Below are 20,134 nucleotides of genomic sequence, written 5' to 3'. Positions count from 1 at the left end.
ATTGAGAGATAGAGATTGCATAGTTCTTAGATAAACTTTGTTGTTGTTTTTTTAAAGGATTTTTATATTTTCTTTGTTTAACTGAAACTAACACCGTCGTGATTACACTTTAAGAATCTCTCAATCCTTTTGCTCTCCGCCTCTGTAATGGTCACCAGACTAAAGTAGACGATAAGAGATAGCCACTGGATTATGTCCATCTGTATTATGTCCATCTGTATTATGTCCCTCTGTATTATATCCATCTATATCACGTCCTAGGCCCATGTTAAACCATGCCCACAGCATTGTTCATGCACCAAGTTTTCAGTTCTGAATTTGTTGTGTCCACAGCTTCAATGGACGATATGACAAGAACAGTTTGAGTGGTCACGTGGGCGATGTGGACGACAAGTTAGTGACTTACTTTAAGAGAATTTCATTGTTAATATTTACTACTTCATTTTAGTATTTACTATATCAACAGTGGGATTAGCTGTTTGGCTTTGTTTTGTAGTTGGATTTGTTTTTGTTTTGTAGTTGGGTTTGTTTTTGTTGGGTTTGTTTTTGTTGGGTTTGTTTTTGTTGGGTTTGTTTTTGTTTTGTAGTTGGGGTTTGTTTTTGTTGGGTTTGTTTTTGTTTTGTAGTTCTTTTTTTTTTGTTGCTTTGTGGTTGGGTTTGTTTTTGTTGGGTTTGTTTTTGTTTTGTAGTTGGGTTTGTTTTTGTTGGGTTTGTTTTTGTTGGGTTTGTTTTTGTTGGGTTTGTTTTTGTTTTCTAGTTGGGTTTGTTTTTGTTTTGTAGTTGGGTTTGTTTTTGTTTTGTAGTTGGGTTTGTTTTTGTTGGTTTTGTTTTTGTTTTGTAGTTGGGTTTGTTTTTGTTTTGTAGTTGGGTTTGTTTTAGTTGGGTTTGTTTTTGTTGGGGTTGTTTTTGTTTTGTAGTTGGTTTTGTTTTTGTTTTGTATTTCTTTTTTTGTTTTGTTGCTTCGTAGTTGGGTTTGTTTTTGTTGGGTTTGTTTTTGTTGGGTTTGTTTTTGTTGGGTTTGTTTTTGTTTTCTAGTTGGGTTTGTTTTTGTTTTGTAGTTGGGTTTGTTTTTGTTTTGTAGTTGGGTTTGTTTTTGTTGGGTTTGTTTTTGTTGGGTTTGTTTTTGTTGGGTTTGTTTTTGTTTTGTAGTTGGGTTTGTTTTTGTTGGGTTTGTTTTTGTTTTCTAGTTGGGTTTGTTTTTGTTGGGTTTGTTTTTGTTTTGTAGTTGGGTTTGTTTTTGTTGGGTTTGTTTTTGTTTTGTAATTCTTTTTTTTTCTTGTTGTTTCGTATTTGGGTTTGTTTTTGCTTTCTAAGCTTGTTACTTTCTGCTGCTTATTTGTCCTGTCTTGATAAATAGACTCATTGACCTGTTGGACAGCTTTTTTTGACCAATGAAACCGTTCCTCTCTCTCTATATATATATATAATGTTTGGCAACTTAAAAAAAAAAAGTGTGTACACATAGCGTTTGATTGAAATGAATATTTGAAACTGTCTTTGTCTTGACTCCAACAGCCGAAAGAACAGCGAGGGATTTTGTCTCGTCTACCGAGGCTCGACGTGTTCCAGATTTGTTGGCAACATGAGCATCTATGTGAAGTCTGTCAATGACTTGAGTGACCTGGAGGAAAGCATGATTGGTAAGTTTGGGTTGGAAGTTGGTGATGTATCATTGAGTAGTGTTTTGTTTTGAGGTGGGTTGTACTAGGCGACGACTGTCTTAATTGTAATAAGTAACAAATAGAAAGCAATAACACACCTTTACACACGGCTCCACTGCCCAGGCACAAAAACGCTGAGTTTAAGTTTTGCAGTGATGTTGCTTTGTTGAGTTAATGTTGTGCAGTGATGATGTATCATTGAGTTTATGTTGTACAGTTGAGGATGTATTGTTGTTGATTTTCAAAATCACTTTGTCGCAACAAAATTATTTTGATTTCTTTAAACAAAAATGTGAAGGCTGGTTCTTATTATCTTATTGCTAACTCATACTGTATCTCATTGGCCTGTAGTACCAACCACTGCAACCTACATTCTGACAAGTTAGAAGAATATTTCTTTTATGTTACTGTTTGCCTTTTCTTACTTTTGGTAGAAGGAAGCATTATGGTCACTTTTATATAACCAAGATTCCTGTAATGTCCAAGATTGCCTTCATATAATATATAATGTACATTTCCATGAACTTTATTCTGTAGCAATGGCATCTCGCCCATTATTAGCCAATAAAACATATAGATAACTTCTTTGGGATTTTCTGTCATTGTCCCAGTGGAGTCTGACTGTGGCAAGAAAGATGAGATATAAAGAGAGAGAACTAGTGTCTTTGATTGATCACATCTTTGATCTAAAAACAAACAATTCTTCAAGACGCAATTTTTTTTTTCCTCTTCACTCTTTGCTATTAGCATTTTTAGGGGGGGGGAGGCTTTAAGCTGGGCGCTTTAATTGATAGCTACTGCACAAATAATAACATTTGGGATCTCAGAATGCACCCCGTTCCACTGCGTCATGCGTTGGCGCCACTCTCTGGTGGGAGCGGAATACAATCTACCTCTGACTTCTATCCTGACTGCGGCCGAGTCCAGTGGCTGACAGATGACCTGCGGTCCGGCTCAAAGAAGCCAGTCTGTCTAGAAACTTTGAAAAATACGTTGAGCAATACATGTGGTCAAGTTTCCATCCCCCTCCCCCTCGGCAATCACTTGTCATGGATAAAACAAAAAGCTTTATATCACTGGGCATTAACTAGCCCATCGCTCCCACCACATTCACGCACACACACACACACATCCTCACGAGATACATCTTTTTTTTTTTTGTTTTAGTAGAGAAAAATAAAATAAATAAATACTTCATTTCCATAAAAAAAAAAAGTGTTGTTTTTTTTTATTAACAACCTTTTGAAAAGTATAGCCTCGACTAGGTCGTCTGACTTCAATACAATGTCGCCAACTCTTCACAATGTCTCGTTCCGTTCATTCATTGCCACCTTTCGTAAACACCAATAACTGAGCATTAGTTGCATCCCTTGACAGGAACAAAAGTGATCACTTGAATAGCATGTAGATGTATATGAGAGTATTGATGAATACATAGTTTGAATGCTACATTATTTGAATCATTATTTGGTCTATGGCTACTCTATGCTTTGAAAATGAGATATTTTAATTGTGATAAGTAAGAAATATTATCCAAGTATTCAGCATGCACCTTCAATTAGGCCCTGTTCTTTCGCTATAACAACTATGAAATATATAGTATAAAATATATAAGTATGGCTAAATAACGCCTAAATAGAAAGATAATTGTAGCCTACGATTTACTATTGTGACTATAGAAATATCTACTTCCGTACGATTCCATAATTCGAAGTTAAAAATATTTGAATACCTTCAAAACTTGTAGATCTAATTTGCTATTATTACTCTGCATTTCTATTGTATTTTTTAATGTGTATTTTAGCCACTATTTAACTCGTATTTGAATATTTCCACGAAAGCACATTTCTTGGCTGTTCGGCATCATGGCACTGTCACTAATCTATCACTGATCTGACCCATTATCTAATGCTTTTCCTTTGAATTAATTTTTTATGATTTCCAAAAGTAGATAAGCCAACCATTATTGTTGTTGTTTCCAATGCGATTCATTCTATCTTCTCTAACAGCTGCCTTTGCTTTGATTGGCGGCGTGTCCCCGACCCAAATGTCCAAAAAGTGTGAACCATTCGGGATCAAGTCGATGTGCTACTTTGCCTTCCCTCTGTGTGACACCAAAACTAAAAGCCCGGCCAAGGCCCGACAGATCTGCAGAGACGAGTGTGAGAGGCTGGAGTCGGACATATGTAAGGATGAGTACCTCATGGCCAAGAAAACATCCGTTTTTACCGGTAAGTTCTCGTCATCTCATAATTATTGACCCTATTGACTTCTGAATCTAGATGAACTATTGACCCTATTGACTTCTGAATCTAGATGAACTATTGACCCTATTGACTTCTGAATCTAGATGAACTATTGACCCTATTGACTTCTGAATCTAGATGAACTATTGACCCTATTGACTTCTGAATCTAGATGAACTATTGACCCTATTGACTTCTGAATCTAGATGAACTATTGACCTTATTGACATCTGAATCTAGATGAACTATTGACCCTATTTTTTGTATGTGACTTCTGAATCTAGATGAACTATTGACCCTAGTTGAATGGACGTTATTTGAACTATTGACCCTAGTTGAATGGACGTTATTTGAACTATTGACCCTAGTTGAATGGACGTTATTTGAACTATTGACCCTAGTTGAATGGACGTTATTTGAACTATTGACCCTAGTTGAATGGACGTTAAATGAACTATTGACCCTAGTTGAATGGACGTTATTTGAACTATTGACCCTAGTTGAATGGACGTTATTTGAACTATTGACCCTAGTTGAATGGACGTTATTTGAACTATTGACCCTAGTTGAATGGACGTTATTTGAACTATTGACCCTAGTTGAATGGACGTTATTGGAACTATTGACCCTAGTTGAATGGACGTTATTTGAACTATTGACCCTAGTTGAATGGACGTTAAATGAACTATTGACCCTAGTTGAATGGACGTTATTTGAACTATTGACCCTAGTTGAATGGACGTTATTTGAACTATTGACCCTAGTTGAATGGACGTTATTTGAACTATTGACCCTAGTTGAATGGACGTTATTTGAACTATTGACCCTAGTTGAATGGACGTTATTGGAACTATTGACCCTAGTTGAATGGACGTTAATTGAACTATTGACCCTAGTTGAATGGACGTTATTTGAACTATTGACCCTAGTTGAATGGACGTTATTGGAACTATTGAGCCTATCTGACCTACAGAAATAGACGTTCTAAACTAGTTCTGTCATTTTTTAAATTCTACTAAAATAAACAAATGACAACTTTTTTTTTCCTTGGCGCAGTCTGTCGTGACGAGAAATGTTTCTCTAATTAACATCTGTGCATGTCTCTACATACAATACATATGTCCTTTCCAAGAATGTCTCATTTTCTTATTTAAATCTAAAATACATTGAGTTTTTATACACAATAATAAGGCTTGTCTCCGAGTCCGAAGATCGATTTATACACAATACTTGTGTCTTTATATATACTTCATGTCTTTATATAATACTTGTATTTTTATATACAATACCTGACTACCTGTGTCTTTTTATATAAAAAATGTAATTTAAATAAAATACCTGTGTCGTTATATACAATACCTGTGTCGCTATATACAATACCTATGTATTTTGTGATGTATGCAGATAAAAAAATTCTACCGATATGTAACGAACTCAAAGAGTCAGGGACGGCTGAAGGTGACAACTGTATCAGAATTGGGGTCAACAGTGGTGTCAGAGATTCTGGAATGGAAGGTCAGTAGGTTTATTGGGGTGATTACAAATAGGTAGTATTAACTAGAAACAGAAAAAAACAACTTGTGAACTGCCTATAAACTTCTAGAAAAACCAGACAAGAGCTTTGAAACTAGTCATTTCCTGTTTACAAATCTTATATCAACTCACTCTCACTGTCTGTCTCCAACACACAATAGCGGATGAGGCTGAAATTTGCACAATTATTTCTTTTACCTGACAACACAAGAATCAATTTTAAAAAGTTTAACAATTAGTTAATTAACTATTGGTTATTAATTAATTTGTTTGGTACCTTGAACAAGGGAAAGAAATCGTACTTGACAGGTGTGGTGGTGTAAGTTGAATTAGTCCCCTTGAGGAATTTTGAGTCCTGTGTGAACATTTTTTTAGGCAAACATTCACCAAGATACCCCCTTCTTCCGTCCTAACTGGTCCAGACAAGTGATAGGATCATAGTGTATTGAGAAAGCTTAAAGCTAAACTAAAACAATTGATAAAAATATTTCAATTGAACAGATATATATATGTTTAGGTCGAATACACAAATTATATGGCTGATTCAAACTAATTGATACAATTACACTTAGTATTTTTTTTTAAAGTTGTTTTTTTTTAAATGTTTTTGATGTTCTCTATTCTTACACTTTGGCTATCCTCACAGAAAACTGTTACACTGGAAACGGTAAAAACTATCAAGGCCTAATGAGCGTATCAAACTCTGGCCTACTCTGCAACAAATGGACATCCACTAGCCACTCTGAATTAGGTAATTGTTTCGATATGACCATGATCTGATGTACCTCTAGTTTTACCACTAGTTTTTATAATCCTACTGATCCTTTCAATAATAAAAAAAAAAAAGAAACAAGTTGACTTCTATGGCTTTTAGTTGACTTTTGTGATTTAAAATTGACTTTTATGGTTTATAGTTGACTTTTATGGTTGACAGTAGATTTTTATGGATTTTAGTTCGTTTGGCCATTCATTTGGAAAACAGCGTCATTACTTCTGCGATATGTTCTTCTAGTCTATTATTAATGATTTAATGTTGACTCTCCGTTCAGGTGATCACAACTATTGCAGAAATCCAGGCTCTGGGTCCGAAGATAAACCTTGGTGCTACACCTCCGCTGGCAAAGAGACATGCAACATACCAATTTGTAAACACTCTCAGCACACTCAGGGCATAGGTAAGTGGATCATATTCTAGAGCGGTGATGCTCAATATACGACCCGCGGGCCACATCCGGCCCGCGATGCACGTCTGTCCTACCCGTCAGAACTTCTGTCCATAATATAATCAATGGAAATGTAAAAGACAGATAAAAAAATATCTGAACAGTGTCCTTGTCATTTGTAGTGGACTTCTTTTGTTAGCGACATGAGTGGTAGCTTGATGGTCAACATTGGAGTGTGGATGAAATGGGACTGCTGAACAAACAAAAACATGATTTTTTCTTGTTTTTTAGTGGATAGATGTTTACTTTTTGTACAACATGCACAAAGCATGTCTGTTTGAATGGAGTATGTGCATTGCAGTCTGTCATTCGGAAGTTGGTTTCAGTAAAACAACTTGGAGCATCCAACTAGTTCCTAGAGAAATAATGTTGGACACAACTTGTTTCTAATCAAAATGTCGTCTGCTCTATTGCATTTCCATTTTCGCGATGATGTGGCCCGCAATAAGAGTTTGGGGAATTTATTAGGCCCGCGGGCTGAAGAAGGTTGGGTGTCACTGGTGTGGAGCATACTTAATGTCCAGAACTCAACTTTTGACAAATTATTAGTAATATTATTATTATACAGTTATTACAAATTTTTTTTTAAAGTGTACAAAACATAATAAGACTTACTAACACATCTGTTTATATTTTCGTATTAAATTTTAATAATTAAAACTAAAAAATGCAGCGTCCTATTTATATGCGTGTATCTTTTTTTATTTATTTTAACTTGGGGGGGGGGGGGGAGCATGTAAATATGCTTGTAATTTTTATTTTCATTTCACCTTAAAAACTCATCCCTCTTTTTTTTTTTTACCTTCTTTACTCACGTGCGAATTAAATCATTAGCTCCGCCTACTCCCTTAATCATTATCTGTCACTTTTAAATCACTTTTTCTTCCCTCCATTTCACGCGTCAATCAAATGGCTGTTTTCTCTCGTCTGCTCCTCCTTGTTTACATCTAAGCGTTACAAACGTAATGGAGCCAACAACAGCAGTCAAAGGTAACCGAGAAACACGTTATTTATAGCTGCCTTTTGATGTCCGGAAATGAATCTATAAGACATTCCTTTTTTTTTTCCTCACTTCTACAGCAATGTCTTTGTATAAAATAAAGAACAAAAAGTGCTTCTTGATCAAATGATTCGATAATTGCTATTTGTGTTCTAAATTATTATTTTTTTTAATTTTGAATTGAATCTAGTGTTTACTTGATTAAGTTTAAAATCCAATTAGATATATACAAGTTTAAATGTGTAGGGCTATTTAAATTTGTAACTATTTATTCAATACATTATTCGTGATAAAGAGTTTGATCTTAGAACAGAGTTGAAGAGAAGTGTGAAAAACGGGGAGGGCTATAGGTATTTCCACAATTTGAAGAGAAAGAGAAACATGACTGCAGACGATCGCCCCTGTGGTCCTCACTGACTACAAGTGAGTTTTTTCAAGATCTTCAAGTACTCACCAACTCCCCTTCTCTCTAAACCAGTTCTACTGGAAACAAACCTGGGCCAACTGGGTTTTGTATTTCTCAGCAGTTGTAACGTCTCTCTCTCTCTGTGTGAGCCTTGTGTTCAGTATGGTAGGAAGCACTTTGAAGCCGGAGCTAACCCCTCCCCGACAATGTACTAGTGGAGTCACAACCTGGTCTTCATTAGAAATGTTTAACTTCGGGCGAGCCTGCTGGGTTTGACTCCATGCGAGCAAATAGAACAAGACTTGCCCCTATGTAATTGCCACCTGTGTTCTTTTTTGTTCACGCCGAACGCTTTACCTTGATAACATTTCCAGCCGTTTTTTTTTTTTTTTTTTGTAATAGAGTTAACAGAAGAGCTTACTCTAATAGAGTTAACAGAAGAGCTTACTCTTATTCATTTGAACTGAGAGTCTTTATGACCGCAATATGTTACGATTTAGAGAAAGAAATTCAGCGAGATGTTTGTATTGTAAAATTATTCATTTATTTTTGTCTTTCTTAAAGATGTTAAAACGTTTTGAGTATTTGTATGTTTAATTTGAAAGGTAATGGTTTAAAAAAAAATGTATGTTTGTGTAGAGCTCGTCTATTGTCATGTTTCATTTCGACTACTTCTTGCTTGTATTGATAAAGTTTGTATTGTACATATTGTTTTAACCATCCTGGTTCGTCTACAGTTTGAGTTCCTATCCATTCAAACTACATTTAGTTCTGTCTCACGTACACATTGCAAATTTAGCAAAGCAGCTAACTCAACCATAGGCTCCATGGTCAAATGGTATGTGCTCTGGAATGTCGTTTGATGGTCACGACGGCGCCTGGTTCGAACCCAGACCCACTGCCTTCCCCCGTCGTCAGGCTGAGGAAGGTTTGCCCTAGGAAGCAATTAACTTCAAATCTGAAAGATGTAAAACAAAAACTAATTGAAAGAATCGCCAAGTTAAGAAACTACTTAGATAAAGGCAGTCATATTTGAAAGGCCCTAAGCTATTTGATATAAAGGCAGTGCCGTATTTAAAAGGCCCTGAGCTATTAGAGATTTGGTGCCCTTTAGTCCAGAATTTGTATGTCTGCGCTAAAGCTTGTGTTGCTTATAGGTAAATCCGGTCCTGGCTAAAGGCGCATCTGAGTTGGATTTTTAAAAAAATTATTTAAACCGATTACTTTAAAAAAAATAAATACAATACAGATTTAACAAAAAAAAAAATGCTAACTACGATTTGTCTTTGATGGTTAAGATAATTAGGAATTTTAGGAAATCATTTCTTTACCATTGATGAAATATTCTTGATATGTCCTCTGTGTACCCTCGTGCTTCAGGTTAGCATTAAACAATCAATGAAAAGGATTTTTGGTTTGACAAATTTAAAGGCTGAGATTATGTTGTATCAGGAGATACTTTCAGACAAAAAAAAGACCATTCCCCCTCTCAACAAAATTTTTCTCAAGTCTTTAATTACTCTAAAATAAATGTTATCATTTTTCTATCGAGCAGAAAGAAAGCCTACAATAGAGACAGATCTATCTCTGTAGATTAATTTATTCGTGCTACGAAAAAAAAATCCAATCCAATTATATCTAGTCTACTCCTGCTCCGATAACCTAGTTGAAACAATAGTTGACAACACACTTGACGGTGTTGATTTCCCGAAGACGACGCCTACTTGAAGCTCAAGATGCTAGCACTTTAGTTGCTTTAGCATTGGATCAACAATCCTCTCCCATGTGCTCTCACCTAACGCTAAACGCTGGAATGGCCTGAAACAGAAAGTTGAAACAACGGTATTAGATTGATATTGTTGAGTTTGAACCCGGTCATTAGTTGTTGGAGATACTGGAAATTAAAATATTTTTTTTTTTAATGAATCTATTTCTCTTGGTGCATTTTTTCTTTTCTTTTGACACGCTTCAATAAACCTGCCTAAAGTTTTCATTATTGATGAAAGATTTACAGCAAGGTATTTCTTGTATTATAAAAACATTGGTTTTAACTATTGGGGATACTTATGATTTCTTGCTACTAATAAATATTCATGGTCCTAATTAATTGTAGAAAAAAAAAACGCGTAGTTTCAATCAAATAAGAGAAAATAATTGAACATTTCAACTTTAAAAAAGTATTTGGTCATTTAATGCAAAGATTTGTTTGTCTTCCATTAATTGTTCTCTTTTTACCAAAATGTGTAATGAATGGAAACCCTAAGTTGTGTCGACCCCCTTCTAAGAAAGGAAATGGACTGTTCCGATTTAGCGTCTACTTTTTGTTCAGCCCAGTCCAAGGCAATTGTCGGGAAGTAAATACAAGCAATCTCATTTATTCCGCGGTGTTCTGGCAAGGGCATGTGCGTGGAGTGTCCGTGTCTCTTTGGTCCTAGTCTAGTGTACATTGATTCTACACTAGATGTCTATCGTACTAGTGGAGGACCCGTTATACCGACGGGTCTGTTCTTATCAGATTCACCTTGTGGATTTCTGGTCATGTTAGCATGAATGCAAATTGATTTTCACCTTTAGAGAAAATATTTAAGTGTAACTGCCAAAAAGTGTCTATCCCTTTCACTCTTTCTCTGACTTTCAGTTTCTCTCTCTCTCTCTTCTCAATCTCTTCTCTCTCTGTCTCTCTCTTTTCAATCTCCTCTTTCTCTCTCTTCTCTGTAAAACATTATTTTGTGTTTATGATATAGTATGTATTGTACCTATAGAATGGCACTAAAATCGAATTCTTTATTCGAAATTTAAAAGAACAAAAATAGGTGTTGTCGAAATGCATACATTTTTTAAAAATTATTTTTTATGTTTTTATACGATGCTGAATGTTATATATTACAAAATCATCTCTTTATTTAAATGTGTCTTATTTATGTTTAAATAAGCTATTGGCCATGTGCCTAAACAGTGAATCAAAAAAAGTCTTTAAAAAAAAAAATCTCGGATCATCACGATAATTTTTTTTTCTCTCTTTGTGCGATGGCAATAGTCTTTTAACTCGTCGTCTCATAGCAATAACCCGGGGTGGAAGGATACGAAATAAGAAAAACAGTACATCATGCAAAGCCAGGCATGTCCCACCTTGGAGATAATGTAGGTGCCTCCCCTGTATGTTTGTGGACAACAATTAGAAGTATTCCTATATGGTAAACAAAGTGTATCAGTGGTGAACTTTGACTGCACTGTAAACAAGCGCTTGGCTTGTTATTAAAGTGGTGTCTGCAAACAAATGACCTGTTTATAGAAAGAGAAGGAGGTCCCGTTTGTAGCACTGACCTTTGTTTCATTCAGCAGAACTAACAAGCGTGTCTTTTCAAAAAAGGAAAAAAAAATATGTTAGATTCGCCGCGAGGTTCACATTGATCAAAGAGCCACAGGAGCGACGCCCAGCGGCGGCGTCTGTCTCATGTCTACCAAACAGTAGGCCTACAGTACTCAGACATGGCCCAAAGCCTATAGAAGAACTTAGCGAACTGCCACCGTGGAGTAGCGCACTGATTAGGTCATTATGCCCTTCGAAACGTCAGACTTGGCACCAGTTTAATTAGTGTGATGTCTTACTTCTATTAAATTAATGCATCAAACTGTGTCCCTGACTAGCTTACCTTTCGTTTTAAGTACCAACAGATAATGAGTTTTGGAAGCCACAAGAAGCGCGATTGTTTTGTACTGGCATACCCTAAAATAAACACCATCCTTATAATAACTTTGAATGGCTGCCTGGTCGTGTGGTAACCGATTCAGTTTGTCACAATGGTCCCCAATTCGAAGCCTTTCCTCTGCCATCTCCTGTCGTACTGTAGGACGTATGAATCTTTCTGAAGCCTGTAACTGCCAATGTCTTTCCCGTTACACTTCACGCAAAGCATTAGGGGGGTATGGAATGTAAAAACATCAGAACTGAAAGTCTATTGTCCTCCGCCTATCGAGCAGACATCCAACAGAACATATCCCCCCCCCCCCCCGGTTGTACTGTATGACGATCATCGTAGACGTAACTGTAGGCCGGCTTGTCTGTATAATAAACTTTTGAAGGAATACAAATGAAACTCTGGATTTCAACGGCGTTCGCTGGTTAAAGCTGGATGGCTTCCTGTCGTCTCGATAGTTCAGGGTTCGTACCTGCCCGCCGTTATCCTCCCCGATGTGCGGTTCAGTTAGGCAAGGCTGTGAGAATCTTTAATTCTGAATGAACATCCGAAACGTGTCAACCGAAAAACAAAAAAGCCTCGTTGGTATTTAAAAACTGATAATAAAATAAGAAATGGATTAAGGACATTTTTTTTCTGAAAAAAAAAAAAAAGAAAATAATATTTACATAACACAATATGTGAGATTTAGGCCTTTATCATATGTCATAATGTGTAAAATGTAGGTCTATGTCATAATGTGTAAAATGTAGGTCTATGTCATAATGTGTAAAATGTAGGTCTATGTCATAATGTGTAAAATGTAGGTCTATGTCATAATGTGTAAAATGTAGGTCTATGTCATAATGTGTAAAATGTAGGTCTATGTCATAATGTGTAAAATGTAGGTCTATGTCATAATGTGTAAAATGTAGGTCTATGTCATAATGTGTAAAATGTAGGTCTATGTCATAATGTGTGGGATGTATAACATTTTGTTGAGGGCGGAATGTACAAACTTATACGCATAAAATACGAGTAAATGAGACAATGTGTATTTAATAGCTGTGTATTTTGTATTCTACAGGTGAAGCCAGCGAGGACTCCAACAAGCTTATGTACATTCTTATTCCATCACTGACTGTACCTCTCGCCCTTGGTATCCTGCTTGCACTCATCTGTTTCTGTCAGAAGTCACACATAACTAGGTACGTGTCCTGTGGCCAACAAAACACAGAATATATTGGATGTCATTCTTTAAAGACAAAAGATATCATTAGTGAACATTAGACTACTATAAATATAATATGAGATGTGTTCTTAAAATTTAGACTTAGATCCTTCCGCGCTTTTTGGCGCATTGGGCGACAAGATGTCTCCAAAGATATTGGTCTTGAGCAATGTCTGCAACCTATTCTCAGCTGGTGTAGGGTGTTGGACTCCTTATAGGGGTGTCCAACTCCATCATCGTGAATTTGCCGTTATAATGCCTTTATTTTAAAGCTATTCAATATTTTAGCGCGTGTATTGTACTGTTAGAGAATACGAGATTCCTAAACTTATTTCCTCATCATTTCAGATCATCAAGACCTAATAAGCAGTCTCAGCCAGTGGAAATGAGCCCACTCAATCCCAAGGCTGTCAGTCGAGTTCGAGAATTCCCTATGCAAAATATTCGGTTTCTGCAAGAGCTTGGTGAAGGTGCCTTTGGCAAAGTGTACAAAGGAGAACTGGTTGGCTTGTACAGTGAAAGCTCTGTCAGCAAAGTTGCCGTTAAAACATTGAAGGAAAACGCCCTTCCAAAAGTGCAAAACGATTTCCGCCGTGAGGTAGAGATATACAGCATAACTTTTTCTTTTCCCTTCTGATATTGTAGTACTGTAAATAAACATATATTTAATGGCTTCATCAAAACAAATTGTTTGATGATAACAAAAAATAATTCTTCCATTAAAATGTGTATTCCGCAGATTGATTTAATGGCGGAACTACGTCATCCAAATATCGTCTGCCTGTTAGGTGTGTCAATGAAGAAGGAGCCTATGTGTATGCTGTTTGAGTACATGGCACTGGGAGACCTCCATGAGTACCTGTTATCACACTCACCACACTCAGATGTCACGTCTGCTGAAGACGATAGTGGGGCTGGAGCTGGACACATCCTAGAATATGCTGAGATGCTTCACATCTCCACGCAAGTTTCTGCAGGGATGGAATACCTTGCCAGCCATCACTTCGTTCATCGTGATCTTGCTGCCAGGAATATCTTGGTTGCTGAGGGTCTTAGTGTTAAGATCTCTGACTTTGGTTTGTCCCGAGATGTGTACTCCTCAGACTACTACCGGGTTCAAAGTAAAGCTTTGCTTCCTGTTAGATGGATGCCGCCAGAAGCAATTTTATATGGTAAATTTACAACTGACAGTGATGTCTGGGCATTTGGTGTTGTCCTATGGGAGATTTTCAGCTATGGATTACAGCCATATTATGGGTTCTCTAATCAGGAAGTCATTGAGATGATCCGCTCCAGACAGATACTGGCGTGTCCAGAAGAATGCCCAGCCAGAATCTATGGCCTTATGGTTGAGTGTTGGCATGAAATGCCAGGCAGACGGCCAGCATTTAGGGAGATACATAATCGACTTCGTTCATGGCTGGTGGAAGTAACTGCAACAGCGCCATGGACTCTGTCTCAGAGTCAGTCTGGTCACTCCAGCTCCACACATCAGAGCAACCAGTCTCAGCCATCTCACCACAGCAGTACTGGACCAAGCAACACCACAGCTGTCACTGGCCTGACTGGCAGCAGCAACACTTCAGAGCCTAGTCCTGGAGGGCAGATACTGTACAATCCTCAATACATGCCTTATAACAATCATGGAACCCTTTCACCCCCTTTACCTTACAACATTGTACCACAGCAGCAACAACAGCAACATCAACAGCAGCAGCACCAAATGCTACCTGCCAATGGGGCCAACAGCATGCACTTACAGCAGCAATACAAGGTCAACTTATACAATGGGCAAACTGGCAACTACTATGTCCAGTACCCTGGTGGCCAGCCAGCTGTGCTGAATCTCCAAAGTGGCCAGATTCAGGTTCCTAGGAACACTGCCCAATCACCTGCACCAGCTGGAGGACCAAATGGTGCTTCTACAATTGGAAATGCCCCAACTAAAGTATCCCCTGCTGGCTCAGTTGCTAGCTCCAAGTCATCTAACAGTGCCTCATCTACCAACAACCTTGGAGTTGGTGTGGCACCAAGGCCAGGTATGGTCCACGCTGGTCAGAACACCAACAATTCTGCCAGCCAACCAATGAACAGCAATTACAAGCACCTGTATAGTGGAGGCAATTCAAACATTTCAACCCAACCACCTGTCAGTATTGCTGAGTGCAATGTTTTTAACAATTTCCCACCCAATGGTTATCAAGATCAGCAGAGGACATCCAATATCTAAAGACAAGTAGACACTCAATTTTAGTTCTTTTTTTTATCAGCATAAGTTTGATATTTTATTTACTTCAATAGAAACCAAGATGTGTTTGAATTCAAAGATGTGTCTGTTGCTAATGCTACAAGTAAAAAAAATATAATTTGAATATGTATTCTATTTAAAATCTTAGTTACATCAAATGTGCTTCTCTTGAGCACAAAACCCTTAACACTTACCATGGTGCCAAAATAGTAAATTTGATCTAGTTTCATATTGATGTTAACTCTTTCTCTCCTAACTAACAATACCAGCGTTGATTCCACCAGAATGTGGTAAATAATTACGGAGAGAAAGAGTTAATAAAGAAATAATTTCATTAGCAATTTTGCAAGAGAAATTGATCACTTTTTGAAAGCAGTACCAGTAGCTGCATTTTTTTCTTGTGACTCTTCCAATTTTTTTTCATGCTGCTAATTTTTTAAATGTCTCCCATGGTATAAGAGTTGACACTTTTTTAGGTTTGTGATTTTTCTGAGGTTTTTTTTTTTTTTGTTATTATTATTATTTTTATTTTTCAATCGTTTAAATGACATGAATTCCTTATATTCTAGAAAAGGACAGGCCACTTTGACAATTTTTTTTTCACCACTTGATAAATTTTCTAACATTGTCAATTTTCGTTACAAATTTTTTTCACTAAATGCAATAGTTGCATTTGCGTATTACCAATCAAGTCATTCAGCAGTAGAAGAAACAAACAAGTACTTTCCTCTAATATGGTTGCCTGGTTGTATCGTATGCAGTCTGAACTTGCATCATGATGGTCCCATGTTAAACCCTGCCCACTGTCATCCTCTACCATCATTCAGGAGGTTAGTTCTGTAATACTGTTCAATTCTGAAGGAACATCTGAAACATGTATATCAAACAAACAATATGAAAAACAACAGAGACATATTAAACACTTTTTTTTCTTTTAGGATACATATTTTACATGAGTCAAAATTATTTAGATCAATTAATGACATGTCAGAGACAACCATGTGTATATATATATATGTGTCATGTGCTCTATTGGAATCATGTCAAATGCTGCAATAAACATATCAACTTTTCACAGTGCATCACAAAAGTCAAGAAAAAAAAAACATTATCACTATATGGCCAAAAAAAAAAAGTACTGCTCTTAATTCTTTGTAAGCCATGAATTTTTATTTTCAAAAAAAATGTTTAAACATTCTAATTTAGTGAGTTTCTAATTTGTATTATTGGAAGATCAGCATTAAATTACTGAAAATAATTAAGGGCTAATTATTAAACATTCAAATTTAAATCTTTTAAATTTTTTGCTGAAAATGAAAATAGTTTTACCTGGCCTCTTGTCTGTACTGCTTTTTGATTTGATTTTTTTGATTTGATTTCAAGTCATTTCTTATTATATGTATTACTGACAAAGATCTTTACATTAAATATAGAACAGTGTGTAAGTCTGTTTTTAGACAATCAATTAGTTAATTATATAAACTTGTTAATATTTGTACACTTTCATTTTGTTTTGTTACTGTTGAAATGTAATATACAACAATCATGATTCATTTTACCATTTCTGTAAACATTTTCTTTGTATATAAAATTTCAATTTATTTCACACTGCTAGAAATATGAAATGCTTATAGACCTTTTGCTTTCCTAAGTATTGAAAACTTGTTTTTTTTTTTTTTTTAAAGCTGCCAATGACTGAATGAGACTTTTGAGAATTTAAATTTTTTACTTTTATATCCCTAAAAGTTTTTGTAAATGACAACTTTCTGTCAGAATGTGTAGTAGTACAGAAGGTACTGCCCTCATGAAGTCAATTTATGTAGTATCTTGGTATTAATAGATGCTTTTTGTTGTGTAAAAATGAGAAAATGTTTTTAGAAAGGATTGTTTCTGAGTTATTTTGAGAAACATTGATTGTTGACTAACTATCTTATTTTGAGTTGTTTAGTATGTGTAGAAAAGAAAATAGTTGCAGCATTCGAATGAAGTGATATCATAATATTTAAATGTATGTGTATATAATGCTGTGTGTGTGTGTGTGTATGAACACATAGTTCTTGCATATAGTTGTATATAATTGCAATGCTTGATATCAAGTCAAAAGCTAGTTCTTCAACCATTATTTTATAATTGTACATGAACCACTTTTGTTTGTATCTATTTTATGTGTAAGCAAAATATGTTTCTGATTGGCATAGCTACTGTTATTTTCTTTAAAATCAGGTAACTCATCCTCTTTGGCTACAATTTAGGCAACCATTTTAATCATGGCTAACAATCAAATTGCATCATTTTGTTATCATTAGAGAATTAGATCTTTGAAAACTAATGACAAAACAAGTTTTCGACACAGTTCAAATGTTTTTATGTTTTAACTCCAGCATTTCTTTGAGATTTTTGTATTATTATTTTTTTTTTATTTTAGAAAATGTTAAGAGCATTTCTGTTTTGCAAGTAGCTCAAACTAGTTTATAACATCAATATACTCACCCTGTTTAGCTAACTTTGTTTAAGCATTTAAATTGTGTTCAAAAGCAGGGCCGGCCTTAGACCAATTGGACAGATTGCTCCAATTTGGGCACGGCGCAATTTTCATTTAGCATATCACTATAAGTCATGGCTTTTGTCAAAGGCTTTTTTCAAAGGTGTTTGAAGTTGTAGGAATTTAAGGGTTAACCTTCTTAGTGTATTCTATGAATGATGTAACTTTAATTAACCCACAGGCACCTATTGCATTTGAGCTGCTTCCTATGCATGTTGTATAATAAATGTTTATACAATGATCTAATGAATAGTAATAGTTGTTATTGTACAAAATTTAGAAGAGGAGCCATGCAAACATCCATTAAATTGGGCCCCACAATTTGTAAGGCCGGCCCTGTTCAAGAGACACGCTAGAAGACAGTATTTCTGTGCCATAATTAAGACATATTACAGATATATAATTTTAGCACTGCTTCTTGTAGAAACCTGTGCTAAATTCCCCCCTCGAAATACAATAATTTGAATTCTAAAAATACTGTGTTCAGTGTCAGTGTTTGAAGCCTATGCATTTTTTTTTCTGTGATTCTAGATTTTTTAATATTTGAATCTGTCAGTGAAAAAAGGTGTGTTTATGTGTTTTTGTCAGGTGCTTGTATGATGTTTTATATATATTAAGGCCTGTGTGTGTGAGTATTTGTCTGCCTCCATACAAGTGCGAGCAAGATATAAAAACAAAATGTCAGCCAAATTTGGTAACTATTTATATAAATCTCGTCAATGCCTACTTTTCTGTTCATTATTTTAAGAATTACATCACGAGCCCAATTCACATTGTTATGAAAAAAAAAGTACTGTTGATATAAATATACATTTGTTTCATAAATTATTCTTTAAACTGTGAGCTTCCAAATGATCCCCAAATCATTATCTCTATAGATACAGGAGACTTTTCATTTATTTAATTTTTTTTTTTTATTATCACTCTGAATAAAAGATAACACATATTGAAGCAATAACATATTCTTTGGCAATAATCTCTAGAATGGTTAAGCTGTTATATTTTATAATAAAAATACAAATGAGAAGCACTACTACATTTTTAACATTTCAATTGGAAACTAAGAATATATATATTAATATTTTTTGTATGTGTTGTACATAAATGAATATTCAATGATGCTTAGTATACAGTATCATCAGAACTTCTCTCATCTTTTTTCATTTGTCCTTTTGTTTTAGTCCTGCTGTATTTATTTATCTGTATAGTCATTAAATAGCTTTAACTCCTTAACTAATTTGCCATTTACAAGCACTATCTACATTATGAAGTTACATAGATAGTTAATGGTAGCTAATGAGTTAAACGATGAAATGAATTCATGCTGTCCAGGTTGAGCTGCCTTTGATATTGAATGTGTGATTTGTTTTTACTGCATGTCCTTGTCAATATCTTTACTTTTTTTTTTTTGGTTACACATGTATTGTACAAATTTAATCATCAACAATAAACAATGGACATTGTCACTGAAAATAGGAACTTATTTTTACATTATTTGTTAGTTTTTGTGTTGTTGTTTTTTTATTGTCATTATGACATGCAAATGGTAAACAGTTATTTTTAAAAAAAAATACATTTTAATTAAGGATCTGTTGAGTAATTGATTTGCTACAAATCTAGTATAATTGGAAATATTGAAGACCTATGCTAAAAGTTCTAGTCAATAGTAGGTTAGAACTGTCAAGCCAAGAAAGTTATTCTACTACGAAATCCACTTGAACAAAACATAGAAAATGTTTTCTAGAGAATTGAAGACTAGTTAGTTTATGTGCAAATAATATTCAAGCTACTGAGACATTTTGACCATGTTTTCAACAATAAATATTACATTATTAAATAGTATGTTCTCATTGACAATCTAGCATATATTGTTTGTTAACAGCGCTATATAAAATAAGTGTTAATCGTTGACATATATATGGTGTTAATGGTTTATAATTTTTACTGGGGCAGGGTGCTTGCTCAACGAATCCAGAAACTTTATTAACTAAAATAAAAATATATGCTTAACAAGGCTTTAGGAGAAAAAACATAATTAAATGTGCCGTATAACATATAGATCTAGGCCTAATGGTTTACATTTTTATTATAAGCTAGAAGTAGCCTATCTAAATCTTGGACGGACGATTATTGTAACTAGTCTATGTAAACCGAATCTTTAGACGGCTAAATATTCTAGCAAGCCAGTGTAAACCGAATCTTTAGACGGCTAAATATTCTAGCAAGCCAGTGTAAACCGAATCTTTAAACGGCTAAATATTCTAGCAAGCCAGTGTAAACCGAATCTTTAGACGGCTAAATATTCTAGCAAGCCAGTGTAAACCGAATCTTTAAACGGCTAAATATTCTAGCAAGCCAGTGTAAACC

At 35.3% G+C, this 20,134-nt stretch overlaps 1 protein-coding gene across 10 annotated transcripts in view; it reads left to right on the top strand.

Annotated features, from left to right (window-relative positions):
• Nucleotides 1–19,240, top strand: part of LOC106059290 (inactive tyrosine-protein kinase transmembrane receptor ROR1-like) — a 348,350-nt gene extending 329,110 nt beyond the window's left edge. For all 10 annotated transcript variants that reach the window (XM_013216882.2, XM_013216876.2, XM_013216872.2 and 7 more), the window contains 9 exons: nucleotides 334–393; nucleotides 1,516–1,640; nucleotides 3,671–3,892; nucleotides 5,312–5,422; nucleotides 6,087–6,191; nucleotides 6,490–6,615; nucleotides 12,834–12,954; nucleotides 13,326–13,575; nucleotides 13,717–19,240. In XM_013216882.2, coding sequence (XP_013072336.2) covers nucleotides 334–393; nucleotides 1,516–1,640; nucleotides 3,671–3,892; nucleotides 5,312–5,422; nucleotides 6,087–6,191; nucleotides 6,490–6,615; nucleotides 12,834–12,954; nucleotides 13,326–13,575; nucleotides 13,717–15,207 — 2,611 coding nt within the window. In that variant the 3' untranslated portion in view covers nucleotides 15,208–19,240. The remainder of the gene's footprint in view (nucleotides 1–333; nucleotides 394–1,515; nucleotides 1,641–3,670; nucleotides 3,893–5,311; nucleotides 5,423–6,086; nucleotides 6,192–6,489; nucleotides 6,616–12,833; nucleotides 12,955–13,325; nucleotides 13,576–13,716) is intronic.
• The last annotated feature ends 894 nt before the right edge of the window (nucleotides 19,241–20,134 follow it).

This window comes from Biomphalaria glabrata, chromosome 5 (genome assembly GCF_947242115.1).
Source record: "Biomphalaria glabrata chromosome 5, xgBioGlab47.1, whole genome shotgun sequence".
Classification (NCBI taxonomy): Eukaryota; Metazoa; Mollusca; class Gastropoda; family Planorbidae; genus Biomphalaria; species Biomphalaria glabrata.
Note: the sequence above shows the minus strand (reverse complement) of the source record. Positions and strands in the feature narration are given on the sequence as shown.